This window comes from Lactuca serriola, chromosome 5, assembly GCF_051521515.1.
Source record: "Lactuca serriola cultivar US96UC23 chromosome 5, Lser_US96UC23_V15, whole genome shotgun sequence".
In the NCBI taxonomy this organism is placed as follows: domain Eukaryota; kingdom Viridiplantae; phylum Streptophyta; class Magnoliopsida; order Asterales; family Asteraceae; genus Lactuca; species Lactuca serriola.
This window is the reverse complement of record NC_136412.1, coordinates 278,281,897-278,294,161: the sequence shown is the minus strand read 5'-3', so window position 1 is coordinate 278,294,161 and position 12,265 is coordinate 278,281,897. Positions and strand designations below refer to the sequence as shown.

At 34.3% G+C, this 12,265-nt stretch overlaps 1 protein-coding gene across 1 annotated transcript; it reads right to left on the bottom strand.

Moving 5' to 3' along the window:
• Positions 1-865: 865 nt before the first annotated feature.
• Positions 866-11,778, bottom strand: LOC145054416 (pleiotropic drug resistance protein 1-like). The gene is made up of 23 exons (XM_079002589.1): positions 11,315-11,778; positions 11,099-11,219; positions 10,899-10,987; positions 10,725-10,809; positions 10,404-10,563; positions 10,210-10,286; positions 10,062-10,115; positions 9,867-9,957; positions 9,489-9,790; positions 8,222-8,503; positions 7,530-7,846; positions 6,341-6,501; positions 6,166-6,269; positions 5,939-6,089; positions 5,685-5,860; positions 4,967-5,299; positions 4,604-4,894; positions 4,432-4,515; positions 4,206-4,339; positions 3,726-3,953; positions 2,445-2,616; positions 2,119-2,373; positions 866-1,234 (listed from the first exon to the last, which is right to left on the bottom strand). Exons 1-23 carry the CDS (start codon positions 11,641-11,643, stop codon positions 977-979), a joined length of 4,254 nt encoding a protein of 1,417 aa, XP_078858715.1. The 5' UTR covers positions 11,644-11,778; the 3' UTR covers positions 866-976.
• Positions 11,779-12,265: the final 487 nt, after the last annotated feature.

The following is a 12,265-nucleotide window of genomic DNA, read 5'->3' as shown; positions in this document are numbered from 1 at the left end:
GAAAGAATAATTTACATGGATAATGATACACATTTAAAGCAAGACTTGTTATAAAAGGATTTTCTCATACTCATGTCATTGACTACAGATCATACTCATGATAAAATGGCTAAATTCTTGTACTCTTGGGGTGTGAATTACTTGCAATTACCCTGAGCTCTCTAGGAGACTTTCCATCTCTTCATTGCTTTGAGTTATTGAAGAATACTTGCTTATCTTTTTCTCTCTTGAAGTTCATATTGGTTATGAACTTCAAGCTTAAAAGTTACAAGTATATGTAGTAGCACCTACACCAAGTTGAGTCATTGTTGGTGTCTCAAAGGTTCCACATTCTTCATCAACTTCCAAGCCTCCCTTGAGGATTCAAAGACTACAAAGGTTGTTATTTCTTCATCCTTTCTATGGTCGGTATTTTATCCTTCTATAACTTGCAAGGAGATCCTTGGTTGGTATAAAATGTTATGTTATGTTCAAAATTTTAAGTCTTTCGTTGCAGTATTTTCTAGTTTATGAAACTATTTTTGAACTAAAACCTAACATTTGAATTGTGTCAATGTTTTTTGTGACAATGTCAGTTCCATGTATTTGGCTTCTAATCCTATTCAACACTAAACAACCAAACATGTAGAAATAAATTTATATTTTGTTAGTGAATGAGTTTCCATTGGTCGTGTTTGTGTTTTAGAAGTTCCATCTATTCACCAATTTGCTGGTATATTTACTAAGGGCCTTTCTACATCTTTGTTTTTAGATTTTTGGAACAGTTTAAACATACAAGAGCCTTCGGCTCTAGGAGGTAGTGTTAGAATTATTCGTATGTATTTTAGTTTCATTAGATAGTGTAGGGGTCTCTTAATTTGTAAATAATACATCTATATATTGCAATGGAATATACAGACACCCTAACGTGTATTCTTCACAAATAAATAAATGCCCATTATTAAAACAATATTATTTCTCCATTCACAATGGAGTTCTATCTCTTCTGGAAATTAAAGGACTTAATACAATAAGCAAAAATAACTGCATAAATGATCAATAATCCCACATGAACACCTGCCACAACACCAATGAATTTGTGTTTGAACCCGAAATATCGTTGTAGGTAACCTTTGAATGTCTCCCCGCTCGAGAGCACATCCGTAAAGTCCCCAAACTGTGAAACAACTAGACCGTATAGTGTCCATGCAATCGGATCTCCCCAGTAGTACCATCTCCACCACACCGGAATTTTCTTCAACAAAATGATAAAAACATACATTGTCATAAAAATTGAAAATATTTTGATTCAATTTTTTTATATCAACTACTTACGTGTTCTTTTTCTTTAGTTTAATGAACTTAACGAGGCAAGATCTAACGATGTAAACTATATATGAGAGTTCTTACTTGAGGCACGGTTTGATGTTTTCCTAAAAGCAAAACCACACCAAAAAGAGTGGGCTTCTAGCTCTAAATAACATAATTTCATTTTTTTCGGTTTCCGATGTTTTTGGTTCCATCACATCGGGTTTTTTTTCGATTCTTTCCTTGTTTTTAGGTTTTCGCATGGATGATTATCACTTCCCTCCAGAGGTTATGTAGTATACATATTGATTATAAACTAGTTAATTAATTACACAACTATTACTTACGTTCTGATAAGGCCATCCACAATGGGAGTTGTATGAGGGTTTAATAGATTAAATGTGAATATAATATAGAAGAGAGAGAGTGTAGAGTTTAATGGCCATTGAATGGTGTAATAGAATTGTAATGAAAAGTAATGAATTTTTTAATAATTAAATTGAATGTGTATGTTCTCTTTCCTATGTGGCAATCCATACAACTCTTCTCGGGTTTAATGGATTGGAGATGGCCTAACTATAATTTTATTTTTTTTGCATGGTGATTTGGGTAAGTTTCTCCAAAATATTATCAAATGAAAAAGACATTTTCAGAACGTTTTGTCTGTTTTCTGTATACCCCCTACAAAGAAGTGAGATTTTCTCCTAACTTTAAAAAAAAAAAATCGCCCTTTCACATATTCCCTATCATTTTCCCAAATTTGTGGTAATTTCTCAAATAATTTTCAAACATCATTTATCAAAGTGGAAAAAATATAAGAAAGGTCCTTACAGGTCTTGGGATGATAAATCCAGAGAATAGATTCCAGAGACTTATAAACGCAGCACCAATTATGGCTGCAGTCTCCGCATTTGGCGTGACTGCAACCGTCATCATACCAAAGAACGTCATGTAGAGCAAGCAACAAAACATGAAGAAGAAGAACCAAAAGAATTTAGCAGCCGTCCAATCATATCCAATCATTGCATACACTATAAGCCCATAAACCACAGATTGAGAAAACACATATGGGATTTCCACGAGAACCTGTGTAAGAAAAAAAAAAGCATTAGGATCCTAAAATGGTATATATAACAGAGGAAACTTACACGAGTTACCTGAGCAAAGGCATATGGCAATGCAGAATACATTCCAGCAGCTCGTTCTCTATAAAACACGGTTCGTTCTATGTCCACCACAGGCTGTACTGAGGACATGTTTAGGTAGCCTATGAAGAGGACTGATGTATACATGGAACCCATTGCATTGCTCAAATCTTGTGTAGTTTTCCTGAAATGTATGTATGTGTTAGATATGTATAGTCCTTGATTTTAGTCCACAAAACCACTTGCGAAGAAAGGTGAGAGATTTTGTCCTATGTATGTAGGAGAGTGCATGTCTAGCAGAAGTGAGACATAAACACACACCCCAGAAATGGAGGCTCTACGAGTTTTGACTAAATGTGTGTTGAGTCCCTAAGGATGCTAGACCTCAAATGTGATATGAGTCTTGGTTTTTTCTCCAAAAGATCCCTTCAGGAGAGTGGTAAGTTAGTAAATAAGATCGTGTGTTACTGATATGGGACTTTAACACACCCCAAAGACGGAGGCTCAATGAGTTTATGCATGGATACTAGCTAGTGCCCGGTGATGGTACAATGTTAATGTTATCATTCGACTTAACAAATGGAATTCAACACAAGAAAAAATGATAAAAAGCTTCCTTCTATTAAGTTGAAACACTCAAAATGTAAGGATAAACAAAGGTAACCCTAATGCTTACTAAAAATTTTAGACTCTGGTTCTCTCCAAGGTTCAAGACCAAATTTCACAAAAAGATGATCCATATACTATCTATCATAACAAACTACTCCCTCTATCCCATATTAGTAGTCTATGTTTCCTTTTTAGTTTGTCTCAAAATAATAATTTACTTCTAAAAATAAATATCACTTTTACCAAAATACCCTTCATTATTAGTTACACTACCATAGTTATAAATGCAACTACAATGGTATTAAATGCAACAAAAGGGTACAATTCTTATTTTATTTAATAAAGTTAGTGGTAATTAATGATTTCTTAATCTGTGTGTTTTTTTGTCTGTGGACAATAATTTTGGGACAGAAGAAATATATAATATAAAATTCCTAAAGTTCCCCTGCACTAATAATCACTAATAAAACGATCTTTATTTCCTAATATGCCCTAATACCCTTTTCTAGAATATGTGGCTTAATTAAAGGATTCATAGCAGTTAATGTGTAAAGTGTTGGATTTTGTACATGTGACCGCATCTAGCCATTGTAATACTCAGACAATATGTATGTATATGTATGTATGCAAAATATGTTTAAAAGGTGAAATGTGAGGGATAAGTTCTTCGGGTTTTTTTTTTACCTTTTACCACCAAGATCCCAGAACATAGATCCAAACAACAGCGCAGTCATTGTTGTGAAGGTGAAACGAATAGCAGTGTAAGTCGCGTTTCTCCAATATGAGCATCGTTGTTTCCATAGACATGCCCAACATTGGGTGAAGAAGGACTGAGAGTACTGAGTTGGGAAGTGCAAGTCGTTTGAACCAGAATGAGGTTCACTTAGTTCTCCAATAAGGGCTTTGTTCCTACTGCAATTTTGTTTCACCAACAAGTTAACAAGAAGTATTGGTTCTACATATGGTCACCATTTGTTATACAGGACAAAGCAGAACACACTATGCTGCCTTTGGTTTGGATTCATGTCAATGGGACAAAAATTGCGATATTTTATCCTCTTACTTCAACCTCATTACAAGTACAACCTCAGTTGTTTTTTATTGTCTTGCGTAACTATCAAGGCCATAAGGAATGAGCTATTGTGCTGCAACACTACTACTCACTTATATAGGTCAGAACTCTTGTAGATTTCAGTGAAATCGACTCCCAAAGCAAGTTCTTGTGATGAAGTAGTGACTTCCAACACCCAAGTCGCAGGGTTATACCCGTCTTTAATCTTAATCACTCTGTCGATAGCCTGGTTCACAAAAAAAAAAGCTAGGTCTTACAGCTAAGCTTAATTATCACTCTACACTTGATTAGATATACACAAATGTGATTCTATACTACCTCAAAGTACTTGATCAAATTGCAAGATTGGTGACCAATGGGTCCAACATATATCTCTCGTCCTCCTCTTTTCATCAAGAACAACTGCAAAATTATTTGGATGATAAGTTCAATGCGTAAAGGTTTATGTTGTATATGATTTAACCAGATTTAGTGAATAATATGAATGTACCTCATCAAAAGCTTCAAATATATCAATGCTAGGTTGATGAATGGTGCACACAATTGTTCTACCCGTGTCCACCGTGTTCCTAACCGTTCTCATAACAATAGCAGCTGCTCTAGCATCAAGACCGGACGTTGGTTCATCCATAAATATTATAGATGGGTTAGCCACCAGCTCAACTGCTATGGTTAACCGCTTTCGTTGCTCTGTTGATAGCCCGTTGACCCCTGGCAACCCTACTAATGCATCTCTTAACGGATTCAGTTCCACAAGTTCCATCACCTCATCAATAAACATCTGCAAGAAATAAACATCATTAGATCTTATCTTTCTTAACCATGGATACTATACTTAATTATGTTTGCTAACCTTTCTAGTGCTTTCGTGAACACTTGGTGCCAATCGTAGCCAAGCCGAGTAGATCAATGATTCATAAACAGTAACATGAGGAGAATGGATGTCATTTTGTTCACAATACCCCGAAATCCTAGCAAATGTTTCTTGTTTCTTCGGATACCCAGAAATCCGAACATCGCCCTCTATAATCCCGCCAGTTTTTCTACCTGCCAACACATCCATTAATGTAGTTTTACCGGCACCGCTAACCCCCATAAGCGCGGTAAGAACACCAGGTCGAAAAGCTCCACTCAAACTCTTAAGTAACACCAATCTATCTTCACTGACACCTTGCTCTTTCATTTCCTACAAATTTTTCCATGAGTGATTATTAATTGTTACATTATATCAATTGTAAGTGTTTGTGTCCCACATTAGCTAGACATGGTTCCATCATCCAAGACATATGTTAGACTCTCTCCTCTCTCATCAAGGGTTCTTTTTTAGAGAATCTAGGACTCTTATTTAACTCTAATGGTATTAGAGTCTACATCTAGCACCTCAAGGCCTCAACACATCTAGTTTAATCGCATAGGGTGTCGGTCTAGGGGTGTGCTACTGTTCTATATCGACTAGAAACGATCCCATATACCCCCTATATACGTTGAAGTCTTCTATATCTTGTCGAGGACTCTATTCGAGAGAAAATGTAAGACTAAACATCTGCATCAAATAGTAAATAGCATGTAACCTGTGGCATAACAACGGAGTACTTGATATTATCAAACGTGATGCAATGTGGTTCAAATGGAAGAACCATTCCTCTCTTCTTGTTTTGATTTCGGTCATCTATTGTTGGTGATAACTCAACGGCTCTAGCATCTTGTTCTTCGTGTTCCAATGTGTCTGCTCGAATTTTCTTATATGCTATAGAGTTCAAACACCACAGATTACAAATCGATTTACAGACATAACGATAATACAATGCCATTTAACGTTGCTTACGGTTAAGATACTCGAGAAACAATGTGTAACACAAATTGAAGATTATCATGAAACCAAAAAGAGCCCCAAAACCTATCCAATACCAGTAAGTCTCCGCGAACATTCCTCGGGAAGTTAGGATAATTCTCCCAAGTGTTGAATTGCCGAATGGCTATGAACAAATAAGTCCATGTTATCAATATGCATCGTGGTACAATGTAATTTGTGTATCAACTAAGAATCTTTACCTTTTGGAACTTATGACCAAGAAACTCATTTACCACAATTCCATTCATGGCATACATCATTGGTGATGACCAGTATCCCCAAATCCACCATTTTTTCACATCATCTTTAGAAAGAAGAACATGTGTGTTATTTTATTAGATATACCGGAGGATTTTGAACGATTGGAAGATTTACCTCGTGATAAAACAAATCCACACAATGCAAAGAGTATGACAAGTGCAAATGTACCAAACGTGTTTGCAATAATATTGTTACGGCCTACTGATGCAATGAATCGGAATAATGCAGAAGCCATCTGGTTAACAAGCACAAGCAGCAAGTAGTACTTGAGAAATCTGTGAAACAACAAAAATCTGTTAAACAAGCTTAAAACATCCTAGTTTGTTGTGGAGCGGATTGAGGAATTGATCGGTTTTCGCATAAAAACAAAATCTACTGGAAAAACTTCGGTTCCTATGCCCCAAAAAAGCAGATGTTTGATCTATTTTTCTTTTGGTTTATCAGTCATTGGGTTCAACAATATCTGCTTTTGGCTTTTCGAGATTTTGGTTTTTCGGTTTTTAATAAAGTGATAAAAATAGCAACCGAATATATAGAGTTTTAATAGCCGTAATCAATGAAAGCATGTAGATGATATTAGTTGAATTAAGAATATATAATAACAAAACCAATTCTAAAATAAAACAACTATCAATAGAACTAGCTATGGTCGTGTTTGGCCCACCACAACTAGCTAATAAGTTATTTTCTGAATTTTTTTAAGTTGTCATGTTTCGCAAGCCAAAAAGTAGTTTATAAGCTAGTTTTTAAAAAAACTCCTTACATTAGCTTTTTATGAGTTTTTTAAAAATTTTTCCAAATATACTCTTTTATTAATTATAGACTCCTTTATTAATTATTGAAACACATTCTTTTAAATGTCATTTTAAATAATTTTATATTTTTCAGCTACCTTTTCAGCCAATCAAACAACATTTTTTATAAGCTAGTTTTTCAACTATCAACTAACTTTCTATTTAACAGCTATTTTTTTTTGCTAACAACTAACTTTTCAACTAGTACGTCAACTATAGCCTAGGAGTATAACAGAAACCGGAAATTAATACCTTCAATAGTTAATCACGCAAATAACTTATATACTTTATAAGGATGTTCTACATTACTAGAAAACCAAGTATCAACAAATTGATTCATCAGTTTTTCAAGTTTTTTGGTTAAGATACTTCGGCTTATTTGTTTTTCTATACACCCTTAGTCATTAAAGGTTAATGCAATGTACCATTTTTTTTTCTCTAAAGCATGTGTTTATGCACTCTACAATTTTCCATCCTACATTAGTGGTAAGTAGTAAATAACTAAATACCTCCAGATATTGGGATCAAATCCAATTACATAGTAAGTGAGGATTGACCAAATCGCGGCTTCACCAAACGAAATTGGAATCTTGACAATCCACGTCGGAATAGCATATGCCCACGTTGGATAGAATAGAAAATCCCGTTGCTTGTAGAATACTGGAAGCTTTGCAATCGTCATTGCATTCTCAGCCATCCCATTAAACATTAGCGTTGTGACACTAAAAAACAAAGCACCAACGTATAGTCCTCCGTCTTCAATACCATGCCTATGCATATCAGTTCGGAAATACATAGTCATTGTGATAACCGCCATAACTGTCAGCTGGAATCAGGCAAAAAGAATCAAAAACTTAAACAATATATATCATCACATAAGTCAGATATGTGGAGTCCTAAATTCTCTCTTAGCATATATAGAGGAAAATTGGACTATTTCTAGCCAATAGATATGTGGAGTCCTAGATTCTCTCTTAGCATATATAGAGGAAAATGGGACTGTTTCTAGCCAATTGGGGACACTATACGCGCCCCCAGAGAAGGAGGCACTATGAGATTATATTAAATCGTGTTAAGCCCTTACAGAGAGAATGTGGACTCCAACATATATATAGAGGCAGATGAGAGTGTGTTTAGTTAATGTGAGACACTAATATATCAAATAGTAGACGAGGTAGAAATCGAATGCAATCGTAGGCACCTGGAATAGTTTGAAAAGGTAGACAAATGAGTTTCTTTTTATAAGCAATATTTCTCTATCGAGACAAGCTTTCAAGAGCTCCTTCTTGCTTAACCCAAACTTCTTGTCAGTAAGAGCTGCAGGATGGCTTTTGCTTTTGTCAAACGGGATTGCAAGTTCACTGACTAGCCTTCTTCCAACATGAAATGATTCATATGCTTGAGCAAATTCCTTAACTGTCACAAATTTGTAAGCCTCGTGTCTTCTCGTCCAATACTGTTTCTGATCTTTCTTTGATGTCACCTATAAAAACAAGAAACATATTGAAAAAGTTGTCAGGACACTATGCTGCATTTTTTCCATTTTGCTGCACCTTTTTGAACGAATGAGCGGGACACAAAAAATTTCATGTTGATATTAGTAACAATGCTAATTAATCCAATGCACTCGAAAAAGAAGTAAAAGGCCATCCAGCATAATAAACAGGACCTTATGAAACAACAGATCATGGTAAATGTATGAGTAAAATGCGCATAACTCTTGATTTAGGAGGCATATGGTGATATGGGGTCCACTAACACATGGAAAGGTCTGGGCTCAAATTTCCCTCATTTGGAGCTCCAATTCATTTTCCCTCATTTGAAAAAAAAAAAAAAAAATTAAATGGTGTGAACTGAGGTATTTTTTCAATCATGTAGTATGATCAACAGGAAATTTCAGTATTCTAGGAATAATTTTAGATTTTGAGAGAACCTGGCAAAATTATGAATGTGATATAGATAACCTCTTTGTATACTTAAAGATTATTACCAAAAGTAATATTGGGCTAAATGCAAAGAATAACAACCTAAATCCAGTTTTATGTGTATTATGGAATCCTATTTTTATTTCATTCAATGACAACATTGTACTTTCAATTTTATTTTCTTATTAACGCAGTATTTGTGGAAATATTCACCCTAATATAGTATTGTACCTTCAATTCTTTTTTCTATTAGGATATTGTACTTCAAAAAATAAACCAAGTCATAGTAGTGAAAATCATTTTTCATTTGGCTGATAATCTAACATTACTATAATTAGATAGAGATTTCTAGGTATAATGTTGTAGTTAGGAGTAAGTTAAAGTAGCATGCTATAATAAACAAATCAATAAAAGCATAAACATAGCCCCACAATTCCACTTTAGAGTTGATTTCACTACTTTGTGCTTTCATCCTGCAAAACATAGCTCTATGATGCTCCAAAACAAAGATAAACAAACTTGTGGGACATAGGCAATACTTACTTCTTGCAAGAAATCAGCAACAGCTTTCCTTTCGGGGCATTTGAATCCCAAAGATTCAAAAAACTCAAGCACATATTCACGTGGACCCTGATACACTATCTTTCCATCACTCAAAACCACAATGTCATCAAATAAATTGTATGTCTCTGGTGCAGGCTGGAGAAGAGATATGATCGCTGTTCCTTCAAGAATTTGAACATATTGCTTTAAAGAATTCACTATTTGGAAAGTCGTTGAACTATCCAAACCAGTAGATATTTCATCCATAAGAAGAACCTTCGATGGTCCAACTATCATTTCGCCTATAAAAAGTTTATCAAATTAATCAAATAAGTCAAGTTACACGTGTCTTCAAGAAAAACTGACATTTAATTTTACCTGTTGTAACACGCTTTCTTTGCCCACCGGATATACCTCTTATCATATTATCCCCTACCATCGTGTCTGCACACATATCTAACCCCAATATCTGCTCAATAAATAGTTTCTCTTATCATTCTTGGGTTCCTTTTGCTTTTAGTTTGAATATAAATATAATATGAACATTAAGATAGAAAAAAACTTAGAACATACCTTGAGAGTGTAATCTGTGACGATACTAGCTTCTTGACCTTCCGATGCAGCAGCCTGAATTATAAAAAATCAATCATAATTATTTTTTCGGTTATATATACTTCAAGAAATTAAACAAGTTTCTTTCTTTAATAGATATATTCCATGCCTTCATATAGATATCAATATCGGGATCCGGTTTAATGTTTGCGCTTTTTTCTCTTCTTGACAACTCAGCCAACATCTCTGCGATATATATCACAAAACCCCATATTTATTTCAGTGCTAAAACATAGTCTAGAACTTGACATCTTGAAATATAATATGATTTCTTGGAGGGATAAATGTGTTTCTTAAACTAACCATAACGTGATCCAATGCCTTGGCATCTGGCAGAGAAAGCCAATGTTTCTCTAACAGTCATTTCTCCAATATGAACATCGTTTTGACTGATATAAGCAGATGTTCTCTCAGGTACAAACTCATGTAACTCATGACCATTGTACGTCACCTTTCCAGTGCTCTGTGTTCATGAATTTAAATATTCAAAAGTTCACGTAATAATTTCTTATTACTATAAACATTAAGCACAAGACTTGTTGCAAAACAAACATTGATGTTTGGACAAGTCAACAAATCGACAAACATTAACTACACCTGCTTCATATTCGACTAAGTTTTTACCTGAAGCTCCTTAGAAAGACTCCCGGCCAAGGCCAATAGCAATGTTGTCTTCCCCGAACTTGGAGGACCCAAAAGTAATGTCATTCTGAATAATATTTATGTAAGAATTTAGCAAAAGTAATGTCATTTTGAATGATATAAAAAGCTATCAGATTCCGTGTTCTTTCTCCTAACCTGCCTGGTTTGATGATACCACTAACATCATCAAGGATAGTTATGTGCCTTTTTGTGTTCCGAATTAAATGGAGAAAACTCAAGAAAGCCTATTGAAAGTAAATAAAAAAAAAATTGATCAAAAGAAAGGTTTTCCTGAAAACCTAAACAAAAGCTATAATCAATTTATATGTTTGTCAATGTAAATTATTGTCATTTACCTCTGCAATATCAATGTAGAAATTGATAAAACTAGGTAGAGCTCTGCTTCCAGTATTAATATCTGCCTCCACAGTCAAATGCTCATATTTGACTTCAATCGTTGGCAAATTAATCCCAACCCTGAAATATAATCGGATAATGTGCTTGCATGTAGGCCCGTACATATTATAATGATAATGAAATAAAGAACATAATAATGGGAAAATCTTCATTACCTATCGATTCTTTTTCTTAGTTTCAACAAGAACTTTTCATTATCTTCGTCTGCAGCATTAACAAGCCGATCAAGTAATCTCTTTCGTTCAGGAACCCCAAGATTATCAATATCGATTTCATTTGGTCCGGTTGACCCAAACAAAAGACCTTTCTTCAGACGATCGAAGGTGGGTAGTTTTTCGAGAGCAGCCCATTTAAGAGCTTCTTCATCATTTTCTTCACGAGAAGATTTTGAGAAAACATCAATGCCAGTTCTTGAACTGCTACTTCCTCTTATGCTCCCTAGCCCAATACTTCTATTAGATTTATATTTATCACTTCCTTCCATTCTACCCCACAACCGAGAGGCAAGTTTTTTAGCGTTTTTAAACCAAGTTTTGATGTGGGTTTTTATAATTAACGTCAAAATCAAAATGGGTTTCAAAGTTCGGATGAGAATAAGGGTTTTGAAATGCTTCAAAACACTAAGAATTTACCCTCATTTGTAATGAGAATAACGGTTTTGCAGATGTTAAAGTACAAGATGAAGCTTATAAGGGGTTTAATAGTAAGGTGAACGGCAGTATTTGAAACTTCTCGCAGTTTTTAAAGCAAAAATCAGAGAGGATACTCGTTTGGACTTTGGACACAAGATGACACGTCGTAGGATATATAGATCGTGTGCATTTCAAATACTTGATTTTACACGTGCTGATATATTTTGATGGTTAAAAGATTAGAAAAAACTCAAAATAAATAAAATATATATAGCGTTATTTTTCGTTATTTTTAACAACCAAAAATATAAACTAACATATATAATATAAAATTGATACAAAATTAATGTTCTAATGAATTATTGTAAAATAATATTATTTATAAAAATATAATATTTGTTACTATTTAATCAGAATATAACAATATATAAAACCTTTAAAAAATTTATAATATTTTTATAAAATATTACAAAT

Excerpts from the sequence above, each read along its gene's own strand:
- LOC145054416 (XM_079002589.1), bottom strand. The coding sequence starts at position 11,643 with ATGGAAGGAAGTGATAAATATAAATCTAATAGAAGTATTGGGCTAGGG. Across the intron at positions 11,220-11,314 it reads CTAAGAAAAAGAATCGATAG|GGTTGGGATTAATTTGCCAA; the intron begins GTAATGAAGATT and ends ATTATATTTCAG. Across the intron at positions 4,516-4,603 it reads TATTTGAAGCTTTTGATGAG|TTGTTCTTGATGAAAAGAGG; the intron begins GTACATTCATAT and ends ATAATTTTGCAG.